Genomic DNA, 25,787 nt, shown 5'->3' on the forward strand with positions numbered 1-25,787 from the left:
GAGAGGATAGCAATAGTATCACATTTACAAATTTTTAAACTTAAGGTAGACAACTTCTGTTATATTCAGTTTGAAATGAGTTGTCCCCTTTGCTGATTTTTATTTTTAGGTGATTATTTAAAAATTTTCCATATTAGCTATATATATATGTCATTACATTGCGAATAACAGGGTATAACAATTATAACTGAAAACTTTGTTTTCCTTCTAGGTCAATTTGGATGTTTGGAATGGTCATCGACAGAAAAACGGTTAGCATTCATTGCAGAGAAGAAGCTTCCAAAAGCAACGTCATTCTTTGATGCAAAAGGAAATAGCAAATCACCTGACGATGAAAACAAACCAAGTGAAACTAAAGTCAGGGTCAGTCATTTGCATTTTTACTCAATTATTTCCGACAAGGCAGATTGTTTTTAGGTCAAGTTTATTTGCCACTATTTGCATATAGTATAATATCTACATCGTTCACCAAACATGGTCAGAATAGAAGTGATGGTCTAACTTAGTACTAATTTAATTTTGAGATGTCAAGGTCACAAAAGTTTAAAGTTTTTTTTTTCATAAAACATTGGTATTTATGACCTTGAAAAGTTTTGGTCGAAGTCGGAAGTTTAATTTTTTTTTTTTTTTTTTTTTTTTTTTTTAGTCAAATATATGTATTTCTATTGGCAATTAAATAATAGATATTACAACTGGATTTAAATATTTTATATCAACCATCTTAATGGTGAACAATAAGCAAAATATATCTATCAATGTTTCTATGGGATTGCTGGTTCTGCAGAGGCAGCATAGTTAGAACTAATATTTATATTACACAATATCACAGAATAACTTTATATAGCTATAAAGAATATATGATTAGAGATGATGGCTTAATGGACTCAACTAATGCTAATTAGCTATTATGATTGTAATAAGGTTGTAATTACTAGTAACACTAAACAGATTTCCTAGATGTCACATTTAACCTATTAACAAACACATAAACCTTTTATGAGAAAATTCCAACCCCATCCACAAACAGTTCAAGCTCTATAATTAAGCAAATACCTAAGTTTATAGAAAGTAGAATTAGTAACAAAACATTTAATAACCATAAAATCTTTTATAACACAATTCTAAAAATTTGTGCTTACACAAACAGATATATATTATAAAAATATATAAACCAATAGAAATAAAGGTTGGAAGATTATTTGGTTTACACCCCCCCTTCAATCTAATGTTAAAAACTAAGATGGGTAATAAATCTTGACCTAATTATTTAAAAGAATGTTGAAGATTACTTCAATAAAATAATTAATTCTTTTTATGCTTTTTAATCTTTAGTCTTAATGATACAGAATTGTTTAGGAAAAGTTTATGAGGATTGATAGTTTGGCTTATTTGGACTACTGTTCTCATCTTCAATGTTATTCTCTTAATGTGATGCAACAGATAAAAGTGCTAAGTTCACAATAAGTCTTTTAGTGGTTAATGGTTCAATACTAAGTATGGGCGATACAAAAACTACAATTGCTAATTACTTGATACTTAGTCATGGCTGTTGGAATAAGAGTAAGCTACCGTCATGGATTAAATAGTTCCATTAGAAATTTTGTACAGGTTTCAAAGTTTAACAAATCGTAATTGAAGGAGGTCAGGGGGTCACATCAGCCGAATTGTTGCAAGAATATCATCAAAGATGAAAACAGTCGTTTGAATAATCTAAATTAGACAACATTTTGATATTTTTAATCTTTATTTTTTTTTCTATTTCCAGGGAGATCAACATGTTCATCGTGAAGATTGGGGTGAATTATTGGTTGGTAAACACAGACCCACTGTTGTCATTTTGGATTTGGAAGGAAACGTGCCAGAGATTAGCCTTTTGGATTGCATTTCTGATGACATTTCTCCTGGGCAGGTAAGATCAATTGCATGTTCCTATCTTTTCATGGGCTGCCTTCATCTAACAGCTGTAAATTACAGAATCGGTTAAAGTGTGATTGCCTTCACAAGAAAGAAAATCACCCTAGCCTTCTAAAGACATACTATACAAATAAAAGTGAAAATCTGTAATACATGTCCTTCCTGTAGTCTTATACAGTAAACTTGCAAATATTTATTTGCACAAAATATAAAAATAAATTGAACAAATTAGGCACACAGCCATTCAGAAGTGTGGGGATGATAGGTGTCTGTCATCCTTGGTCTCCAATACTTAAAATTGTCAATCCTGCTCTTAAAAAGAAATATCTCAGTTACCACAATACCACATTCACTCCAAGGGCTGTTCTACTTAAGATAAACCCAAATTTGAAAAAGTTTTATTGAATTTATTTACAGTAGTAACATTTCATTCAGCAAACTTTAATGTGTACACTATAAAATTATGTCAAAAAATAGAAACCTTCCAAAACGACATGTGATCATCATGTAAAAATCACATCAAATAATCATCATTACTGATCATAAACTAATTACATCGTTACAAAGTTGCAAAAACTGGAATTCAATGTTCAATCATCAGATGTAAAGTTTTGAGATTATTTGGTCACATTAAGCGTTCCAGCATGGGGTTATGCAAATATGCGTTGATGGCATAATAAAAGGAAACTGGTTGCAAAGTAGATGAGAAAAGGATTATAGTCAGGTAACATACTTCCTAACTCCTGGCATGGCTGCTACCAGAAACAGTGACAAAGTAAATCAATTCTTTCACTTTTCTTGTTCAGTATTTATATTGTGAAGCAGTTTATGGAAATGAAATATAAGAAAAGGACATATTGAAAAATATACAATAAAAATTAACAATATTATACAGATAAAAATAAGTGTTTATTTGCACATTTAATAAGAAAATTAAGGTATTTTATTTGAAATTTTATAAAGAAATAGGTTTATGAAATTGTTTTTTTTTTTTTTACTTTTTTTTGTTTTTTTTTTTTTTTTAAAGTTTTTTTTCTTTGAATTTAATGTTCATGAAAGTATAAAAATAAAATTAAAATCAAAATAACAAAATTTCAAACAAAGAAATGTATCCAATGCATAATATTCCCAAAATGCAGGCACAGGGGAGATATAGGAGTGAGAAAAAGTGAAGGAACTAATCTACCTTGTCACCACTTCCAGTAGCAGCCACACTTGAAATTAGGAAATACATTATTTGACTATGACGGAGAAAATACATTTGTGAATAGACTGACATGAACCTAAACTAAGTGAACACCTTGGCTCAAAATTGTAAGGCTTGGAGAATTATCCATGTAAAAAAAAAAAAAAAAAAATATATTAACTTTTTTTTAGAACTGAAATTCCCCCATATTAAAAAATCCGCCCTGTGTCTAACGACCCTCATGAGTAAGCAAAGTTTTAGACTTTAAAAAAAAAAAAAAAAAAAAAAAAAAAAAATCAATTTTACTCAATCCACTCTAATCTGAGCTCTATGGATGACACGGCAGGTGGTCACATTTTTTCTAGTATGTGCACACACATATATATAATTTCAATCTTGAAAACCATATGGAAAGAAAAAAATCTTAATCCCAAGTCGTCCATCGGAAAATTCCTTTGATCTCGTAGGTTATTGCTATAAAATTTTGTATTCTGTTTAATAGCTTAAAAATAAAGATTTATTTTTAATAATTAAGATTTGATATTGTTTTGTTCAGCTCTATAATGATCTGAAATGGAAGTCATTTTAACTCCTTATAACTTGTCACTGCTTTCATAGATTGTGCGTTTGATTCTTTTTCCTCATTTCTTTTAAAAGCTATTTGATTGAAAAAATTTTTAAAATGTTAATTTTCTTTTATTAGCTCCGTTGGGCTCCTGATGAGTCTGGTTTAATGATGGTTGGATGGTGTCATGAACCCTATAGATTAGGCTTGTATTATTGTCCAGTTCGCAAGTAAGTAGCCAACACTTAGTCTAGTCTTTTTTTTCCTTTAAGTTTTGCCACTGGGGATAAATTGCTGTTAAATTTAAATATAATTTATATACCTATAAAAGTGAGAATGTGTACACATGTGAGGACACTTCTCAACCTATATATTCAAGAAATTTTTGATCTACAGACTTGAAATTTGGTATATAGGATATTCAGACATGTGGAAAACTCTTTAATCTGTTTTCACCTGGAAAACAGCTGCTAAGGGGTCAAAATTGAAAAATTTGTATGTGGAGGTGATTGGATTTTTATCTGTTTGCTAACCATTTCACAAATGCACATCCGTGAATTGTTCACATTAGATTACGTATGTTAAGAATAAGTAGTTTGAAAACATCTTTTGAAGATCCTGTCATGCTGGTATAATGGTTATCATATTTGACTCGCTGCTATTAGCTAGATTTTTTTTTTTTTTTTTTTCTGAACGGTTTGGAAAAAAACATGTGCATGCATATATTTAGTTTATTAATTAAAATATAATTATGTATTTCAAAGCCAGGCAATGCTGGGAAGCCTGCTAGTAATATAGATCTAAATGTTATTTCAGTATTTGTTACTTTTCCATTTCGCTTGATGCCACTTCCGACTTTCTTTGGAACCTGCATGAAGTTCCAAAGTTTGAAAAGATGCACCCAGTTTTGTATAAAGATTACCAAATTAGACTAGAAGAGTTTAGTTTGAAAAAGATGCCTCTGAAGACAGTCAGAAGTTACATCATTTGAAATGTTGTGAATATAACGACCAAGATGAGAATAGTAATCGGCGTGATACTATGGACTCCCACCTTCACCCAGGAGCGGAGACCCCCAGAGAATGTGGAAAAATTAATTCTTGAGGAAAGAAAGTTACCAGAAATGAGACGAGTAAAAAGATGGGAGGCTGCCAAAATCTTTGGAATGCTTCAGACAGGATGATGCCACCCCCCTAATAAATGGACAATTGAGAATGCATATTATATATATATATATATATATATATATGAGTCCGAATAAAACTGAGTAATGATAAGCAATTGGTGGCTTAGGAAGGTCCTCGAGGTTTCATCTTCAGGTAGATGGGGTGAGGAAGATTTCAGATTGGTGCAAACCCAAGCTGGGATTACTTCAACCAAACAATAATAATGCATAGACAAATTATTGCAGTTGTATCTTAGCTGATAAACTGAAACTTAAGATTTTGGGGGGGTGCAACTTTGCTATGATATTGAATTTCAAGGCAAACCAATAGTTTCTACTTGTCATGTTACAGCAATAAATATATCCAAAATTACGAAAAGTAGAGTAGAAAAAAATTAAAGAAAACATTTTTTTATATAACTTAGCTATTTGGCTAAAAAAAAGTTCCAAGGAAAGGTAAATAGTGTAATTATTGCCAATTTTTTTTATATGAATTCAATATTTTTCACAAATATGAATTACTTGCCTTGATTTTAGCATAACTGAGTTGCTTCCCTTATGTCACATGTTCTCAAAACAATATGGCAACAGTTTTTATAAAGATCAAACTTTTTTTTTTTTTTTTTTTTTTTTAATAATGTTAAGTACTTCTGACATGCCAATTAAGTAGATTTGCAAGGGGGCTTTTCTACAATATCATATACGCACTCCGATCACAACTGCTTTATACACAATGTATCAGAATTGTTCTCTGTCTTGTTTTGTTTATGTACTGAACTTGTAAAGATAAAGTAAAATACATTCAATGAGTCTAATGTTTGGTAATGTTGAATTTTTGCATATAAATATCTTAAGACCTTAAAAGCAGACAATTTTTAATTTCGAAGGATTTTGTTATATATATACTAGCAGGCTGCCTGGCGTTGCCCGGTTGTAAAATATGCATAAATATATTAATTAATGCATAATTATTTATTATAAACAAATACTTTAGGTATTAAACGTAACGTTAAATTCTTTTTTATAAAAAATTAAATTAAAGAAAATTAAGAAACTAAGACATGTGCATGCGAGTATTATGGTTTTTCTAAACAGTTCACTTCTTGTATGTAAAAAAAAAGATACTCGAGCTGAAATAAAAACCAAAGCAAATAGTCAAGTACAATAACCATTAGGTCAGTGTGACATGTTCTTTATAAAGTGTTTTCAAACCAACTTAACATAAGGAAACTCATGTCTTACGATCGTGCATGCGCAGTCGTGAAATAGTTGAAAACATAATCTGATCAACACCATGTATAAATTTTGACTCCTTAGCTGCTCTTTTTTCCGGAAGAAAATGGATTAAAAGGTTTTCCACATATTTGAATATCCTTTATACAAATTTCAAGTCTGTAGATCAAACATTAGTTGAGTATATAGGTTGAGAAGTGTCCTCACACATGCACATATCCTCACTATATATATATATATATATATATATATATATATATATATATATAAAATGCATATTTTTTTCATGTTCTACTGTCTTGACAAATTTCTTTTATTTTTCAGAAATCAATTGTACTTTGCACACACATCAGGTGAAGATGTCAGATGTAAGTCAATTTTTTTTTATTTAAAAATTTTTTTTAAGGAACGACTGTCAAATATGCTGGTTAGGTGTACCAAAAAGGTTATAATAGGAGTAGGCGCACTGGACACCTGGATATGCACCTAGCAGAAAAACAAAACAATGACATGATTGATTGCTGAAATTAAAATTGTTGATTAACCCTTTAGCGCCAGAATTTTTTTATGCAATAAATTTTTTAATTATGAATTTGTTCTTGACTCAAGAGAAGAGGATAAAGAAAAACTCACCAAAATGAGCTGACAAGCTATAACAGTAAGAACTATTTCCTATAGTTTTTTTTTTTTTTAATTTATTTTATTTATTTATTTATTTTTTTTTTTTTTTGAAAGGTGACTTGAAAGTACAACTTGGCAGTGGAGGGTTAAAACTTGTGACAGTAAGCAGCTGAATTAGTGTTCCAAAGGTGTAGTTACATTGACAGTCCCACAGTGAACATTTGCAGGTAGCGACAGGGGTGTCACAAATTGTTATATCAACCTGAAAGTGACATTGATCAATTGGCGATTTGCATCCGAGAAAACCATCCCATCACATTCTCCTCTAATTAACACCTATTCCTTCACCACCAGCGAAAATTATATTTTTTACATCCGTGTTTAAGCATATCAATTCGTTTTTGTTTTTTTTATGTAAACAAAAGAAAACCTAGGTTTCTGGGAAGGGCAACAATAGGCTAAAAAGTTTCGATCAGACAGGAAGAGAAGGAAAAAAAAAAAAAATCTAATAACATTCGACACAAGAAGTTACTAAGAAATTAATTTCCAAATCATTGCCTAGCAGCAATACTATCAAAAAGAAATCTTTGATACAGACCTTCTTTTTAAGCTCTGTTGCATCTCCAAAAATCGATAAATTCAAAAAGTAATTGTCTGTATTTTTGAGATGAGGTGTCTTCATTGATTGAGATTGTCTGACTGACTTCCTCATCTTGGTTGTTATCATCACATTTCGGCCGTTTTGCCCTCCGGCCTTCATCAGGTGTTTTGTATCGAACTGGGGAACCGTTTGTTAGGAGTCTCGAACCCAACCCTTTATTATTACGGGGGTACCGTGTCCGGACTCCAGCTAGGCTCTGGGAAATAGTTGCTGATTCTGTTTTGAATGTTACTTTTTACTGCCTTCGCTTTGGGTAACTGTAAACTTTGATACGTCTAGGAATACTCGGCCATATGTCACTAGGACAATTCTTAGTTGGTTTTTGTTAATATTAAACCCATGTTATTCAAGGTTTTCTCTCTATTAGAGGTGTCTAAATTGCATTCAGCTCTATGCTTGGTTTGCTCAGTAGGTTGTTATGTCCAAGCATGTGAGCTGTTTCTTTAAGTTTTCTCACTTTCCAGTGGGTCTCTGTTTATTATTTTTACTTCATCCCATAGGGGGCGATCGTCCCCCCTCTCCATCCAGACATGGTTGGCTATACCCGATTTTTCCGTCTCCCCTTTAGTTACCGCTTTTCGGTGTTCTTCCACCCTTACTTTAAGGGGGCGGCATGTTTCACCCTTGTAAACCTTTCTGCAACTGCATGGGATGGAGTATATGCAGTTTTTGGTCATGTTCTCCAGGAGCAAATCATACATTATTTTGTTTAGTAAACTCCCTTTATGTATAATCAAAATCCAACACCACTAAATTTTTAAGGCTCCTGCTGATTCAAGCAACTTTACGTTTTTTGTTTTTTTTATATGACAAACAGGAGTAGTCATACATCGATCAGACATAATCTTGGTTTTACATTTTTAGTAAACCCCTCTTTCTAATGACTCTCTTCTGAACTTGAGTATATGGTGCAGTTCAATTTTAATGCATCTAAAACCAAGCTTCTGTCTTTTCATCTTTTGTCCCAATTGAATAGAATGGTTCTCCTCCTGAGGAAGCCCCCCCCCCCATGCTTTGACAAGCTTCTAGAACAAACCTTTATTTCTGATTCGAAACGTAAATCAAATCCATTGCCAAGATTGCCAGAAAAATGGTTTGATCAGTTGAAGATAGCACTCCTGATGCAATCCTCTACCTGTAGAAGAGGCAAATACATCCAGAGATGGAGTACTGTTGCCACATTTGGAGAGGAGCTGCTCAGAGCACCCTTTCATGCATGGACAGGATATAAAACAGACTTTGAAATCTAGTGGGTAATGTCCTTTTCTTCTACCTACTTCCTCTTTCTCACAGAAGTGACATTGCAAGCCTATCTCGTTTTTTTTTTTTTTTTTTTTTTTTTTTTTTTTTATGGTAGGTGCTTGACTAGGCTTCACTCTATCCCTGTAAAGCATTTGTGACAAACATTCGTCTAGCTACAACCACTATCAGCAGTTTCCATTACTTCCTATCAGTGCCTAAAACTGGTAGAAAATTCCATGAGCAGAGCTTTTTTCCCCCCCCCCCAGATCGTCTCCTTTGTAGAACACAATACCATGGAGCTGTTTCCCAACTGACTATAATATGGTTATTTCCAAGTCCAACGTAAACAAGTTCTTGATGAGCTATCCTATAAAATAAATTAGCTTATCTGATTAACTCTTATAACTGAGTGCCCTCCCAGCCTTGATGTACAGTGACTCTATATTAAAAAAAAAAAAATCTGTCTTATCAAAATTTTATGATCTGACATTGATAATAGTGGAATTACTAGTTGCTAAAATGGCACTGTATTACCTCCCCTGTTTTAGAGTAATCTTTGGTGCTTCTATATTATAATAATGAAAAAATATTAAATTTCAAGTAAAACAAAAGAAAGGTACCTATGTAATTGTCATGTTGCAAATAGTAACATATCCAAAAATTGCAGAAAACAATACAGTACAAAAATAATCATTCATGAAAGACATTTGTAAAATTTCATGATTTGGTTTAAAAATGTACGAATTTGAATTGGAGAGTTAGCAGGGGAAGTAATTAAGGTTTCAATTTCTAACAAATTCAATCAGTTTTGTTTTTTTTTTGTTTTTTTATAAAAGAAATTTCAAACAGTTAAATCAATTTTTTAAAAATTTACAACTTTTATGTTTATTTTTGTTTTCTGAATAATTTTTTCTATACAATGTTTCAACCGAGTTACTTAGGTTATAAGGTTATAGTTAGCTAAAGTACTTCCTAACTTCTGGCATGGCTGCTCCCAAAAGCAGTGACAAGGCAAATCAGTTTCTTCACTTTTTTTTTTTTCCTCATGCCTATATTTCCCCTGTACATGTACTTTTTTACATTTGTTCTGATCTTGTTTTATTTAATAATTAAAAAGAAATTAGTTTTATTTTAAGGATTATTGAAAACCTTTTAAAATCTTACATAATATTCCCAAAATAGTTTTATCGGATAGGTTTTTTTTTTTTTTAATTTTATTTTGGTTTCAATTTTTTTATGCATCAAAAACATTTATCATATAAATTCAAATAAAAAAATTATTTTTAAAATAAAGTTTATTTTTATTATTTCATAAACATTTTGTACAAAATTTCAAATAAAATAACTTAAAAAAATTTTTTTTTATTAAAAATGCAAATAAAGACTAATTGTTGTTTTTATATCTGTATAATTTTAATTGTATACTTTTCAATGTCCTTTTTATATTTTATTTCAATAAATCACTTCACAAAAATACTGAATAACAAGTGAAGGAACTGATTTGCTTTGTCACCACTTTCGGTAGCAACCATGCCATAAGTTAGGAAGTATGTTAGTTGACTATAATCCTTAAATAATACATTTTTTTTTTTTTTTTTCGGTCTTAATGATAGAAAAGTTTTATTTTGCAAAAGTCTATATAAAAATTTGGAGTAATGTTGAATTTTTACCTATAAACATCTTGAATTGGAATCTTTTCAGCAGACAATATTTAATTTCCAAATTTGTTTTTAGGTTTTGGTGGTGAAAACCGAGCTGTTCGTTCTCCAGTATTCAGTCCAGATGGAAGCAAATGTGCCTATCTTGACAACGAATGTGGTGGGCCTCATTATCGTTGCAATCGATTATTAGTGGTGAGTACCAACACCTTTGTTAAGTACTAGGTGCCCTCAATAAGTTTTCAGACTTTTTTTTTTGTACAGGCATTTAAAATTGTCGTAGACTCTTGAAAATTTAGCATGTTATTGCTAAACATCATTTGAACTTGAAATCATAAAAATTAGTCATCTAAATGACTAATTTTTTCTTTCAGGTTCAAATGAAAAGCTACAGCAGGGATTAAATACATTCTACTAAAGCTTGATTGTCACAGCTGGTGAATTTAAAAAATGCAATCTGGACATGAGGACACTTAAAAAAAAACGATATGCAATAAAATTCTGTTTTAAACTTGGAAAAAATCCTACAGAAATGTATGGAATGCTTTAAACTGCTTTTGGACCATCTTACATGGATCGAGCATCAGTTTTTGAGATTCAAAGTAAGCAGGGAGTCTGAGGGATGATGTGTTGGAGGACTAAGGAGGTCAAAATCTCAGTTGATTGGCCAAATGAAGAATTTCATGGATAAGGACTGTCGTGTGTCTATATAAACAATAAGTGCAGTTTGATGTCAGTGCGTGAACTGTACACACAATTATTCACGGTTAACTGAAGATGGAAGATTTGTGCAAAGTTTGTCCTAAGGGTGCACCATCTTTGTCACAGACTTTTTGACCTAGATAGGCATCAAGACAGTTCCTCATCCTTCTTATAGTCTAGATCTTGTTCCCTGTAACTCTTGGTTATTCTCAAAACTCAAAACTTTAGAGGCTGTCATTATGAGACTATTGAGATGAAAGAGGCTGTGACGAGGGTCATTGACACTCACATGAGTACTTCCATGAGACCTTCCAGAAGTTGTTGAAACGGTACAAGTGCATTGCAGCCGGAAGAGATTACTTCGAAGGGGATTAGTTTCATGTGTGTACTATCGATAGAAGTACCTATACAAAAAAAACTCTGGAAACTTATTTAAGGCACCTCCATACTTGTGTTTTTTGATGGAATGCTTTCTGGTAAACAAAATTCTAATTTTATAAAAAATATTTTTCTCGTGATAAAAACCCAGAAATAAAATTTTACCAAAGTCTGGTAGTTTTTGCAGTATTTAAGATATTGATTATAGTCGGTTAGCATACTTCCTAATTTCCGGTGTATAGCTACCAGAAGCTGTGAGAAGGCAAATCAGTTCCTTCACTTTTATTGTTCTTCTGAATTTCTATTGCAAAGTGATGCAAGAAAAAGACATTGAAAAATATACAACAAAATTATACAAATAAAAATAACAATTGGTCTTTATTTGCACTTTTGATAAAAAAATTTAAATGTTTTCACTTAAAATTTTATAGGAAATATTTATTCAATTATAAAAATAAGTTATTTTTGAAATTAAAAAAAAAGGTTTTTAATTGAATTTATGTAATGTTTATAAAAGCATAAATAAAATTATTGAAATCAAAATAACAAAATTTCATACATCATAAAAAAAACAAACTATTCAATACATAATATTACCAAAATAGTTTTAAAGTGTTTTCAATAATTCTTTTAAAAACTAATTTCAAAAATTCTTTATTAAAATAAGACCAAAAAAAATTTTCAATGATTATTTAATAAAAAAAAACATACATGAACAGGAGATATATATAAGCATGGAAGAAAAAGCGAAGGAACTAATTTGCCTTGTTACCGCTTCTGGTGACAGCCATGCCAGAAGTTAGGAAATATGTTAGCTGACTATAACCAAATTTTTCTTTTTTTTTTTAATAGAAAAATTGTTGATTACTCGTTCGATTACAACTGAAATTATTTTGGAGTTTTTTGTTTTCAATTTTCTGGAGATAAAATCCTGTACTCTTACATTTATTTTCCCTCGCTTTTCAGATTGATTGGATTGAAAAAACAACTGAAGTTGTTGTAGACATTGTCGGCACTGCCAAAGGTAAATGTTTTATTCTATCTTGCAAATGTTATCAAACGTTTCTCCATATAATGTGAAAGAATTATTCAAACTTGGTACTTTTTTTTTCTTTTTTTTTTTATTGCATTTTTTTATAGCACTGCGATCAAGATCAGTACTTGACTGAACTCCAATCTATGGTCACCCTTTGCCAAACTTTCATAAAAAATACTTGACTAGCTACAACCACTTTCCCCACTTTCTTTCTGTTCCTAAATCTAAACGCAGATTTCATGACCAAAGCTTCTTTCCCAGAACTGCTTACCTGTGGAACACAGTTCTGCTGGCTTGCTTCCTTGTTGAATACATGATAGCCTTCAAATCCAATGTAAACAAGTTCTTGTTGAGCCGTTCCCATAAATAATCAAATTCTACTCAGTTTACATTAGTAATGATTACTACACTGCCACCTTACATTCATTAACCCTTATCCTCAGGTGGCCTTTGGGCCTTGATAAGTGTTGACTCACAAGTAAAAAAAAAAAAAAATTTGCATCAGTTTTGTTTCCCTGACAAAGATATGATGCTAAACTTTGTTTTGAACTCTTATTCCAATTTTGATAAAAAAAAAAATCAATTACATAATTTTGATTCTAGAAAATGTCTCAAATTTAAGGCTCAAGTTTTAAGGTTTTGAAAAGGAATTAACATGCAGAGAATTTTGCTTATTTGGTTATATCATATTAATCTGAAGATTCTATTGTTGGCATTGGATTCCCTGACATCTTGTAATCAATTCTTTTTAGAAAGACTTTGGTAACTTACGAGAGGGGCCACGAGAAGGTTGCCAACATCCTAAGTCAAAATGATTTTTATGGAATGCACTGGATTCAAATTTAGAACACTCAGGGCGTTGGTCATTGTTGTTAACCACTTGACTACCATTACTTCCCTGCTTATTTGGTGTGTAATAATGAGATTAAATTTAATGCAAATCTGAAATATTTGAGTTCTTAAATGAGAAGTTGTGTTCATATGATGCCAAATAAAATCCCTTTAAAATACTCCACAAATCGAGATTTGGGGAATATTTATTCATGTATGATAGCTAGTGTGAAAATCAACGGTATCTGAATTTTTACAAAGCGCTCCCATCGCCTCTTTGCCCACATTGTATAAAATTAAAACTAAATATAGTTCATATTAGATGTGCCCGGCATTACCTAGTATTAAATGTAATGTTAAATTTTGAAGAATGAAGTAAAAAAAAAAATAAATAAAAACGGAAAGAAACTGAGACACATACATGGAAGTATTGTTTTTTTTTCTAAACAGTTCGCTTCTTGTAAGTGAAAAAATATATTAGAGCTGAGATTGAAACCATAACCTTAAGACAGTAAGTCAAGTATGATAACCATTAGACCAGCTTTACACTATCTTTTAAAACCCGTTTTCAAACCTATTTATCTTAACATAACGAATCTGTCATGGAAACCATTTGCACATGCACATTTGTGAAACTGTTGACAAGCAGATAAGTTTAATGACCCCCCCCCCTCCCACGGACTAATTTTACAATTTTGGCCCCTTAGCAGCCCTTTTCCTGGATGAAGTTTTCCACACGTCTAAATACCCTGTATACTAAATTCCAAGTCTGTAGATCAAAAATTTGAATATATAGTTTAAAATGTGTTATCACACATGCGCACACACACACATTCACTTTAATAGATATAGATTACCCACCATATATAACGATGATACATGAACAGCAAACCATCTTGGATAGCATTGGAGGACGACGGATGGCATGGGTCAGAGATTCAAGCCTTTAGTTGGTATTCAATCCATTCAGTGGTTACACAAAATGTGGCGAAGGCAGTTATTGAAGATTTCAACTGTTCTCATAAACCACATTTTTCAACCAGAAGCGTATCATCCATACTATAATCGGATAGATGTCTCTTGGTAGCCGTTAACATCAGTGACTTTGGTGCTATCAGATCAGACCTATCTGAAGATATTTGCTTCCTGCGACGAAATGCACTTCACATTGATGGGTTTTTTTTTGGTTTTTTTTTCTACTTCCTTTTACAAAACTTAATTATGTTCTGCAAAACCAAAATCAAAAAACGACCCACTTTCCCCCACTCCCCGCTTTTCCTTCTTCCCACTTACCCCTTTCTATCTCCCCCCCCCCACTTCCTGACTGGTTTCCTAACTTAAAATGTACCAAACATTAATACTGTAATCGATAAAATCCACTGTAAAACAACCAAATCAAACGCTACAAACTAGCGATTGAGGATATAAAAAGCTTTTTTTTCAAAATAACTGGATTCGGCATTAAATAACCCAAAAAGGTTGATATGCCATAAAACAAAATCAAACATCAGTGACCACTTAAGACTTCCAGCTTCTATTTGAACTCGGCTGCCCCTTTTTTTCAGATAGTATGAGAGTAGTATCTAAGTAGACTTACAACTTTACGTCTTCCAAGTTGACACCATCTAATACGAGTGATTCCTAGATGTCTGGATTGGTCAGCGTTGATATGACCTCTATAATATAAATCTCACCTGTCTGTTTAAATGTATGTATGTATGCCTGCCTAAAATTTTCAACAGAGGTGACCGATTTTCATGAGATTGGTGTAATTTGAAGTTCTACCTTCGGACGACAAATATGGAAAAATTGGCCAAAAACATTAATTCCTTCACCCTCAACTGGGCACTTTTCTACAGGTAGGGGTCGCTTTTTTTGCCAATATTTTTGAAAGTCGTCACGTCTTTTCGATTGTCTAGCCTTAATTTAAACCTTCGTCACTTCCGGTTTGGCGATGGGCGCAACAGCTAACGTGTCACCTTTAACTTTCTTTTCCTCCTTCGTGGTCCAGGTTCGAGCCTGCTTTTTTTTTTTTTTTTTTTTTCTCAACACACGCCTATAAACACCTGGGCAATGCCGGGAATCCAGGCTAGTTGGTTTATAAAGTGTTAATGCTGCCTCTCCAAAAACAAATGCTATCATTTGTTGTCATCTCTTAACAACGCCAGACAATTTCGTGATTTCATAAGCTTTTATTCTTTATTTACTTGCATTATTCTGTTTTGATTGTAATTGCTCCATTGTTTAACTCTTAAGCTCCATCCACCACATGCCAAGTGGATTACCTCATTTCATGTCCTCCCAGTTCGAAGGCTGAGACTCAACTATAATCTTTGATCGTTCGGAAACTCCTGTTATGTAAACTCGCTGACTACTCCTCACCAAATATTGTTTATAACTAGGGCTGTGACAACAGCATGTTCCTTTCATTGTTTTGACTCTTGAGTATATATTCGTTAATATCCTATGTGTTTACATAGACTAATGTGGTTCTCGGTTGATTGACTGTCTTACTGTGGTGTCGGATATATACTTGAGAGGCAAAGTTTACTGTTAAAAATTCCAGTCTTAATTCAAAACCTTTTGTGTTATTGTTTTTATTTCTATAATTTTCTGGAGTTTTTTTTTTTTTTTTTTTCCACCCCCAAACAAGGCACAGTGCCACTTTAAAGCAGGGGGCTACTATCAGGAACATAATTTGCAGGGGCATTATGAAGGGAGATGAGTAGAAAGATGTTTGTTCACATTACACTTGAACTTCTGCATATCAGTACAGTTGGGAAATCAGAATCCTGGAAGGGACTTCCAAAGACTTGCAGTTCTGGGGAAGAAACTATTGGAGTAAAAGGCTTTCTTGCACCTAGGGATCTCTACTGTAACGGGATGAGACTTAATTGTTTGTTTTGGGTAGTTACGTCGGGGCGGTACAAGTGTTTGCAGTTTGTCAGAGCATTCACCATTAAAGTATTTGTAGAACAGGCAGAGAAATGCAACATCTCGTCAATGGGACAGAGGCTGAAGCCTAGATGACAGTTTAGGACCTATCAGGTTAGCGACTCTTTCTAACCCTGTCCAGGAGTGAGACAAGCAGCAAATGCACCAGTCCAAATGTGACAACAGTACTCCATACATGGGCGAATGGTTGCCTTATAGAGGTACAGGATACTTTCAGGCATAAGTAGTTTTCTAGCACGGTAGAGGGAGCCAACCTTCTTTGCAGCAGCCTTGGCAATGCTCTCAATGTATCTATTCCAGTTCATATTCCCTGTAAATGTTAGGCCGAGGAGTTTAAAAGAAGTACTTTCAGGTAATGTGTTCTTGGCCATTGCTATTGGTGGTAGAGAAGGTTTCTTGTAGTTATTGAAGGAAACTAGTTTAGTCTTAGCAGCATTGAATGTGACCATCCATTTTTGTCCCCATTCTACTACAGATTGGAGGTCATCCTCTAGTGTTTCTGCCATTTCCTTAGATATGTGTTCATTTGTTTTCCCTTCATATCTGTTATAAGAGTGTCATCGGCAAATATACGCATCTCCGAAACAATTTTATCAGGGAGGTCATTTATGAATATCAGGAATAATAGAGGTCCAAGAATAGACCCCTGAGGTACTCCCGCATTTGTCATGTTTAGATGTACGACCGTCGAGGACAACTTGGATTTTTCTCTTAAGTTTTTAATTACATTATGTACTCTTCCAGTGATACCATATGATCTAATTTTCCTTAGAAGACCATTGTGCCATACCCTGTCAAAAGCCTTAGATATATCAAGGGCTACCGCTCTACCCTCCCCTGTTTTGTCCAATGAACGGTATATACGTTCAGAAACTACAGTTAAGATATCTGCTGTTGAACGGGCTTGCCTGAATCCATATTGTTTGTCAGTCAGGAGTTTAGCAGCTGTTAGGTGCTGGACTGGGGCTTTATTAACTAAGGACTCAAATATTTTGGCGAAAAGTGGGAGGAGGCTAATGGGGAAATAATTTAGTGGGGCAGTTCTTTCACCAGAATTCTTGAAGACTGATACCACGGAAGTAGTTTTCCAGCAGTCGGGAAAGCAAGATTCGTTAAGGCATTTATTGTAAAGTTGGGAGAGAACTGGAGCAACTTCGGCAGAGCATTTTTTTAATAGCACAACCGGGATGAGATCTGGTCCACATGCTTTTGAGGTGTCTGTTTTCTATAATGCCATGTACCTAAGAAGGGGTGATTTTCAAATCGTGTATTGTGGCATCTGTCCGCAAAGGAAAGTCAGGGAAGGAGTGGTGTGCCGGGTCCAGTGTGGAGTTTGCCTCAAACTGACTGGCAAGCAGATTAGCCTTGTCAGTTGCCATGCAAGCAACCTCATGATTGTTTGATAGTGGGAGAATCGTTGACTGCCCATTTACTACGCTGTTGTAGATTTTCCAGAAATCACGGGTTCCTAATTTGTGCTTTGATGCGTTTTCTGGTGGTTTCAGAGTAATCTGCCTTACCTGTCGCTATCACTCTCTTACAATCATTTCTAGCTTCTATATACTTGTTTGTTTGAGCTGGACTTATGACAGTTGAATCTGCAGAACGCATGCTGCCTTTGACAAATGGCAGCTGCACAAGCAGAAGTAAACCTTTAGGGAGAATGGGGCTTGCTATAAAATTTCCGTGCGGGAACATGTGCTTCAATTGCGGTTTTGAACCATTCAGTGTTCTCATTTGCACACTGTTCCGCTGGAAGAGAAAAAATATTTTGCCATGGTGCATTTCTGAGTTCCTGATGGCTTCCCAGTCAACCTTTTTGTAATACCTCATTTTTTGAGTAGTGGGCCTTCAGTTTTAGGAGAGAATTTAGGGTGATTTCTACCATTATCACAGCATGATCAGCATTCTCAAGTGGACTGTGGGCATTTGTTGTACAATCATCAGGAACCGTTTTCAGAAAGATCTAGATGTGAGGCATGTTCATCTTGCTGGTCTGGGAAACGTGTCGGAAATGTAACCGTCTGAGATGGGGAATGGGATATAGAGAAGCTATGTGCTGTGCTATCAGCTACGTCTGTAATTAGAGAATCCTAGCCAGTTACTGTAGTGGACATTGAAGTCACCAAATACATGTACTTGTGCGCTAGTATCGAGGGAGAGTGCGATATCTATGCTGTCAGACTTTGTTTATTAGGGTACAGTCTTGGGTTGAGAGAGAGTGGTAGAGAAAATACAAGTAGCTAATATTATGTTGCATATTTAGTCTGAAGCACATAAAGGCCTAGTCGTCTGATTCTAGTTTTATTTCTCTAGTTAGGGGGAGGGTGTTACGAATATAGACTCCAAGCCCATGCATGTGTCTGTCAGTCCTTACGGCAGTGAGAGATAACCAGGCATGTTAAAGTGGTTAGAGGGAATGGAGTGAAGGTTAGTTTCACTTAATGGAAAGATATCCGGGTTGTTTACAAGGAGAAATGATTTAACATCATCTAAGTTGGTTCTAAGCCCGCAGATATTCATAAATGCAAGCCTCAAGGGAGGAGCAGGTTGGTTTTCTTTGAGTTTGGTCCTGGTTTAAACGTAACTTTTGCTTGAGCTGTCATTTCATTTTATTTAATTTTAAGTTTTAGTTAGGGTGAGTGATTGAGGGGGTGCTGGACAAGTGGTTGTGCAGAATATCAGACATGCAATCCAAGTCGACCATCAGCTGTCCTCACCCACAGGATTGTGGCCTCAGGAAAGCCCACCGGGGATGAGTACAGGGTCCCTTTCCATGCCCGACATGGCACTACAAACATCCCGATATTATACAACTGTTGATAGAGCAGCAGCTCTAAGTGCTACCAAAGAGTTAGGGTTCCTGTACTATCAGTCGCAAACCGCAGCCATGAACTGTCAATCCGGTACCCTCAATCCATTAAGCAAAGTCAGCCCAGTCCAACTGCATCAACATATATGGTACTGAAGCACCCCACTGTGTCCAGTTTAGGGGGATGGGATGTGGCAGGAGTGGGGAAAAGCGGCATTCATTGTCCTAGTCAGGAAACAAGATCAACCACTGGGTGATTCAGACAAGTCTCTGTGATAGCACCTCTACGCCTGGTAAATAGGCAAAGGAGTATGAAAGCCGGGCAATAGACAGAGCCTATCTCCTCCTTAAGCACTTTTAGGTTTGCCAACCAGTGATTTGTTGGAGTCACCAGCTCTAGGAAGGTTGTCGTCCAGGACTGAAGAGGCCTCCTTCCCCTAGGTTTAGCTTCAGAGTTTTCCTTCTCCTAAACAGATGACCTGGGAAGATCTACGGGTCCATCAGCTCCAAGAGGGTTCGCCCCGCACCTGGGTCCTAATCTAGGTATTTCTGCGACCCCCGCATGGGTAGTTAACCTAAATAACCAATTAATATTAACATCTACTGAAAAATTTCACTCCTCAAAAGTGGTTAAAGGACATTACTATGCTTTCCATTTTTAATGGGAGGGGATAGGTAAAAATTCAAGCAGTGGCAGCAACTAAATTTGCAACAGCATTGGATTGAGATGAGTTAATGTATGGTTAGACATAGTTTTGTAAGTTTAGGAATAGGATAAAGTGTTAAATATGATTTACTTGATATTAGAAATTATGATTTGGTGCCCAAACTAAGTATTTAATATGACTGAAAGATAAGATATATTTTCAGTATAGATACAAGAGAACATTTGATTTGGAGTACAGTCATACCTGATAGATATAGGTTATGGCGTATTCTGTAAGTATAGTTAAATATAGATGGATGGATAAGTTGCATGTTTTTACTGTATACGAATGCTAACAACATTCTTCTGCTGTTGAAATATTGTCATTCCCATAACATCGTCACCAATTACGTTGTTCATAACTCCCACCTCAACCTGGTCCTGGATATGACCTTAAACTATATCCAGTGGTGAGGCCCTGTTTGCGGGCTTTGGGAGTGTGGAGCCACCCTTTAATTGCCATTGCTCCCAGGTCCACTCTGACCCGGAGTGGTAGTACCTGTTAGAGTCTCAACTATGGGTTAAATAGAATCTGACTGAAAAAAAGATATACTCCATTAAAAATCGCTCTTCAAGATAACTAGATTCGGCATTAAATAACCTGAAAAAGGTTGATATGCCATAAAACAACCAACCAACCCACCTCAACCTAGGATATCTGATGTTGCCTCAGCAAAAATATCCAACAAGACATGACACGCACCATAACAAAGTGAAATTGATCTGTTTTCTCTTGTGATATAATAGGATTATTATGTCTTTGAGTTTTTGAGAGGAGGATTGGTTATTTGGATTCATCGGACTACTGTCACTTTCACATTTCAGTCAATGTAACCTCTGACCTTCTGCAGGTGTATCTTTTCGAACACCCGTCTAGCTGAATCCACTGTGAAAAATTTCCCCCACTCTATATCTGTGCCTAAATCAAAACGTGGATTCCATGAACAAAGCTTCTTTCTTAGAACTGCACGCCTGTGGAACTGTTCCGTCTGCCTGCTTCCCACCAGACTACAACTTGGATGTCTTCAAGTTCAACGTTAACAAATTCCTAATGAACCGCCCCCTTAAGTAAACACTTCATCAAATCTCCACACTAATGTAATCTACTTGCAATAACCCTTATCCCTGAGTGGCTTCCGGGCCTTGATAAGTGGTGATCACTGTAAAAAAAAAAAAAAGAAAAAAAACGCTTCGGAATGTTTCTGTAAACTCTGGAATTTGGACGGAATTTCAAACAGAACCCTTATTTACTTCACAGGGTTAGCATGCTTTTGTTCCATCAGCCATTACGCAGTGTTTCTAATAGGAAACATTCCTGAGGATATATGCTACCACAAATACAAGCATCAAACTGTTAATGATGAATAAGTATACCATTTGCATCCATTCTAATTGAATTTTTAGTGTTTGTTAAAATACAGCCAACAAATCGGTTATTTAAATACATCATTTGAAAAAAAACAACGTACTTGTCATGTTAAAAATTGTAATATATCCAAAAATTAGGGAAATCAGTAGAAAAATTGCTATTGTGTTTTTAAAATAAGTCTACCACGACAGACAACAAATATTGCATGCCATGAACAAGTAAACTAAAATATTCGTTCTGAATTATGTCCCGTCTTTGAACTCTTCACTGACATTTTTCTTAGATGTTATAAAATAGACATTTTACCCAATTTTCTGTAAAAATTTCAACTTTAAATAACTTTCTACTCAATGAATTTTTTTTTTTTTTTACATAGGCATCACCACTTATCAAGGCCCAGAGGCCACTTGAGGATAAGGGTTAAAGAGTGCACAGTAGTAAAATTGGAAAATATAGTAATCGTTAGTAATGGACATTCGGTAAATTTTTTAACTTGTGTCTAACGGCTCAAGAACTTGTTTACTTTGGACTTGAAGACAATCATATTGTAGTCAGCTGGAAAGCAGGAAAATGGAAGACAGTTCCACAGGCATATAGTTCTAAGAAAGTTCTGTTCATGGAATCTGCATTTAGGTTTTGGCACAGATAAAGAGTGGGGGAAATTGATAGTGTTTTCAGCTAGAGGAGTGTTTCTTGTGAAAGTTTGGCAAGGGGGGGGGGCATAGACTGTCGAGTACTTGCCATGAAAATAACGATAAAGCAAATTCGCAACATCTCTTTGAGAAAGATTGCAGGGAAGAGAAAAGGACATCCCCTACTAGGCTACAAAGTCAATTTTGAACTCTATCAAGGCAGGATAAGTCCTTTCTAGCAGCTCCTGTCCAGATGTGGCAGCAGTACTCCATCTTAGGACACACCTGGCTCTTATATAGATAGATAATTGCATCAGCGATGAGATATCTATGGGATAGATAGGAGCTTACCGTTTTTCCAGTGGCCTTGGCAACAGGATTTAATGTAATGTAATGTGTTCAGTTTCAGATCAGGAGTAAAGGTAAAGCCCAGAAGCTTGTCAAAACATGAGGCCTCCCCAAGAGGAGCCATTCATTTCAATAGATGCCAGATGGGGATCAAAGCATTGATGTAAAGATAAAAGCTTGGTTTTAGATGCATTAAAAGTAACCAGCCACCTCTTTCCCCATTGTACCACATGCTCAAGATCAGAAGAGAGAGAACTTGGTCGTTTACGGTCTTAGATGTGCTACCATAAATGGTAGTGGCATCAGCATAAATGTCTACGAATGATGTAAGGATGTGATTTGGAAGATCATTAATGTAAATAACTTTTGGATATATTACTATTTTCGACATGACAATTCAGTCCATAATATTGCTTTTGCTTAAAGTGATAGATCATTTTTTTTTTTTTTTTTTTACATAGGCATCACCACTTATCAAGGCCCAGAGGCCACTTGAGGATAAGGGTTAAAGAGTGCACAGTAGTAAAATTGGAAAATATAGTAATCGTTAGTAATGGACATTCGGTAAATTTTTTAACTTGTGTCTAACGGCTCAAGAACTTGTTTACTTTGGACTTGAAGACAATCATATTGTAGTCAGCTGGAAAGCAGGAAAATGGAAGACAGTTCCACAGGCATGTAGTTCTAAGAAAGTTCTGTTCATGGAATCTGCATTTAGGTTTTGGCACAGATAAAGAGTGGGGGAAATTGATAGTGTTTTCAGCTAGAGGAGTGTTTCTTGTGAAAGTTTGGCAAGGGGGGGGGCATAGACTGTCGAGTACTTGCCATGAAAATAACGATAAAGCAAATTCGCAACATCTCTTTGAGAAAGATTGCAGGGAAGAGAAAAGGACATCCCCTACTAGGCTACAAAGTCAATTTTGAACTCTATCAAGGCAGGATAAGTCCTTTCTAGCAGCTCCTGTCCAGATGTGGCAGCAGTACTCCATCTTAGGACACACCTGGCTCTTATATAGATAGATAATTGCATCAGCGATGAGATATCTATGGGATAGATAGGAGCTTACCGTTTTTCCAGTGGCCTTGGCAACAGGATTTAATGTAATGTAATGTGTTCAGTTTCAGATCAGGAGTAAAGGTAAAGCCCAGAAGCTTGTCAAAACATGAGGCCTCCCCAAGAGGAGCCATTCATTTCAATAGATGCCAGATGGGGATCAAAGCATTGATGTAAAGATAAAAGCTTGGTTTTAGATGCATTAAAACTAACCAGCCACCTCTTTCCCCATTGTACCACATGCTCAAGATCAGAAGAGAGAGAACTTGGTCGTTTACGGTCTTAGATGTGCTACCATAAATGGTAGTGGCATCAGCATAAATGTCTACGAATGATGTAAGGATGTGATTTGGAAGATCATTAATGTAAATAACTTTTGGATATATTACTATTTTCGACATGACAATTCAGTCCATGATATTGCTTTTGCTTAAAGTGATAGATCATTTTTTTTTTTTTTTTTTTTTTTTTTTTTTTTTAAGTCTATCTTAACAAACATAAATTTTTTTTTCTTTTTTATCTAGGGGATGATTTTCCTGGTCTTTATGTCGCTCTCAATTTTCCTGAAAGATGTTGGGCTAGTGATAATAAACGGCTGGTATTTAGCAGCGTTTGGAAATCTCAGTTGGTAAGTGTCCAAATTTGATTGTCTAGAATTCAACCTAATTAATAAAATATATATATATATACATATACAGAAAGATCTTTATGATGCATGTAAGAAAAATATATTCCAAAAATCATATAAGATCAAGTAGTTTCTTTGATTTTCTAAGAAAATAAAATTTTGTGAGGAAGTGAGGATGGTATGTCTAGCTTTGCCATTTTTAAATAAAGAGGCAACTCGATTCAAACTAGGCTGATCAAAATCAGCCTTGTAATAGCTACGATTTACTATTAACCTAAAAAAATTAAAAAAAGATACAAAAAAACTGATCAATTTATGATTTTTGGAAGATGACATTTTCATAAGAAAATTTTCATTAGACAGATTTTTTCTGCATTTTTTTTTCTTTTTTAGGGAAGATAACTCTGCACTTAATTTCCATCATTGAATTCAGTGCGTATTTGTCAGGATTTCTCTCTTAAGAAAAGTGGTTATTTAAAATTTTACTAAAGAAAACAAATTTATATACATACTCATTATAGAACGAAGATGTGATATTCCAAAAGTCACATAAATTGATCAAGTATTATTTGTTTTTAAGAAAATCAAATTTTATGATCAGTGAAACCATAGAGCTTTAAGCTGCCATGTTTCTTAAAATTCAAGGGCAGACAATTCAATTTGACTACCTAGATTCATGGATCGTCTTATGGCTACAAAACATGTTAGAACTGCTAGTTGGAATGTACGAACATTGTACAGTGAGAACTCAATCTCTCACTATGAAAACACTTAATAATTACATAGCTGGTATGGCTCGTCTTTCAGAGGTCCACCTCCTGGATAGTGACCACAGGCAGATCAAAATGCCAGGAACAGAAAATACCAGATTCCAAAAATCATAAATTGACATAGTAGTTTGATTTTTAAATTTAAAAAAAAAAAAAAAAAATCAAATTTTATGATTCTCGGAGAAATCTTGCCTGCCATTTTGAAAAAAAATCTGAAGAAACAAAGGGAGATAACCCAACAATTCAAAACTTGCAGGATTTATATAATGATGTCTTAATTTCCACTAATGGCTTAAAAATTATTTTCTTTATAAAAATAAAACTTGAATTTACATGATTTTTGAAATATGCTATTTTTGTTTTGTCACAGGTATGTACATTATACAGATTTTTCTGGGTTTTTTTTTTTTTTATTTAATAGAGGGAATTCTGGACAAGGACCCCCCCCCCCCATACTTTTTTTTTTTTTTTTTTTTTTTTTTTTTTTTTTGTCTACACATATACATTAATTTCAGCTATAAAAATCCACAATTCTAGCTAGTGCTACCAGATCAGGCTGTCTGAAGATACTGACTTCCTGGTTAAAAATGCACCAAACATTGATGTGCTTTTTATTTTACTTTTCTTCATATTCCATAAAGTCAAAAACAACAAACTTCAACAAAACCAAACATCTGCGGCCAGTTGTTCCAAAATACGCTTTTATAATTGCTAAATCTACTTTTGTCATTGTTCCAAGATATATACACTCTGACAGCGAGTAAAACACAACACAGTTGATCTATAAAATATCTTGTTTCTCATTTCACACTGACAATCAGCTTCGGATTTAAAGTTATTACTGATGTTTTGACATCTCTGGAAACGCGTGGAGTTGGTGTGGATGTTGGTAAAGAAATGTCCAGCATGCTCCCTCTGATCAACTGCCCTGCTTTCTCTTTATGATATAAACATTCTTTCCCATTAGAATGCTTACAATTACCATTGTCTGTTGTTTAATAGTTCCTTTGACCGATATTCTCTCACATATTTCTGGGTCAAATTATACTTTCCAATAGACATTGGTGGAAAGTCTCGCATTCCTCACATAAGCCATTGATGCTTCTCTTCCTGGGCTCACCTGGCAAATATCCAAATATATAAGTAAATTGAAACATAAAAGCTTTGTCTAAAAATTACTGGATTTGACACTAAATAACCCAAAAATGATATGTTGTAAAACAAAACCAGCAAACAATTCTGGAAACAAGTTTGTATTTTTTTTTTCTCGCAAATGGCTGACACTGAAAACATCTTTGAAGCTGATAAGTTCTTTTAATTG

The 25,787-nt window shown here is 34.4% G+C and overlaps 1 protein-coding gene across 1 annotated transcript in view; it reads left to right on the forward strand.

Moving 5' to 3' along the window:
• Positions 1-25,787, forward strand: part of LOC145294085 (acylamino-acid-releasing enzyme-like) — a 118,529-nt gene that overhangs the window by 60,899 nt on the left and 31,843 nt on the right. Inside the window, exons 5-11 of the mRNA XM_080141145.1 lie at positions 212-363; positions 1,766-1,909; positions 3,804-3,895; positions 6,388-6,431; positions 10,322-10,440; positions 12,292-12,349; positions 23,593-23,696. Of these exons, the coding sequence (XP_079997271.1) occupies positions 212-363; positions 1,766-1,909; positions 3,804-3,895; positions 6,388-6,431; positions 10,322-10,440; positions 12,292-12,349; positions 23,593-23,696 (713 nt within the window). The remainder of the gene's footprint in view (positions 1-211; positions 364-1,765; positions 1,910-3,803; positions 3,896-6,387; positions 6,432-10,321; positions 10,441-12,291; positions 12,350-23,592; positions 23,697-25,787) is intronic.

This window comes from Euprymna scolopes, chromosome 15 (assembly GCF_053919585.1).
Source record: "Euprymna scolopes isolate OS-2025 chromosome 15, ASM5391958v1, whole genome shotgun sequence".
Lineage (NCBI taxonomy): Eukaryota > Metazoa > Mollusca > Cephalopoda > Sepiida > Sepiolidae > Euprymna > Euprymna scolopes.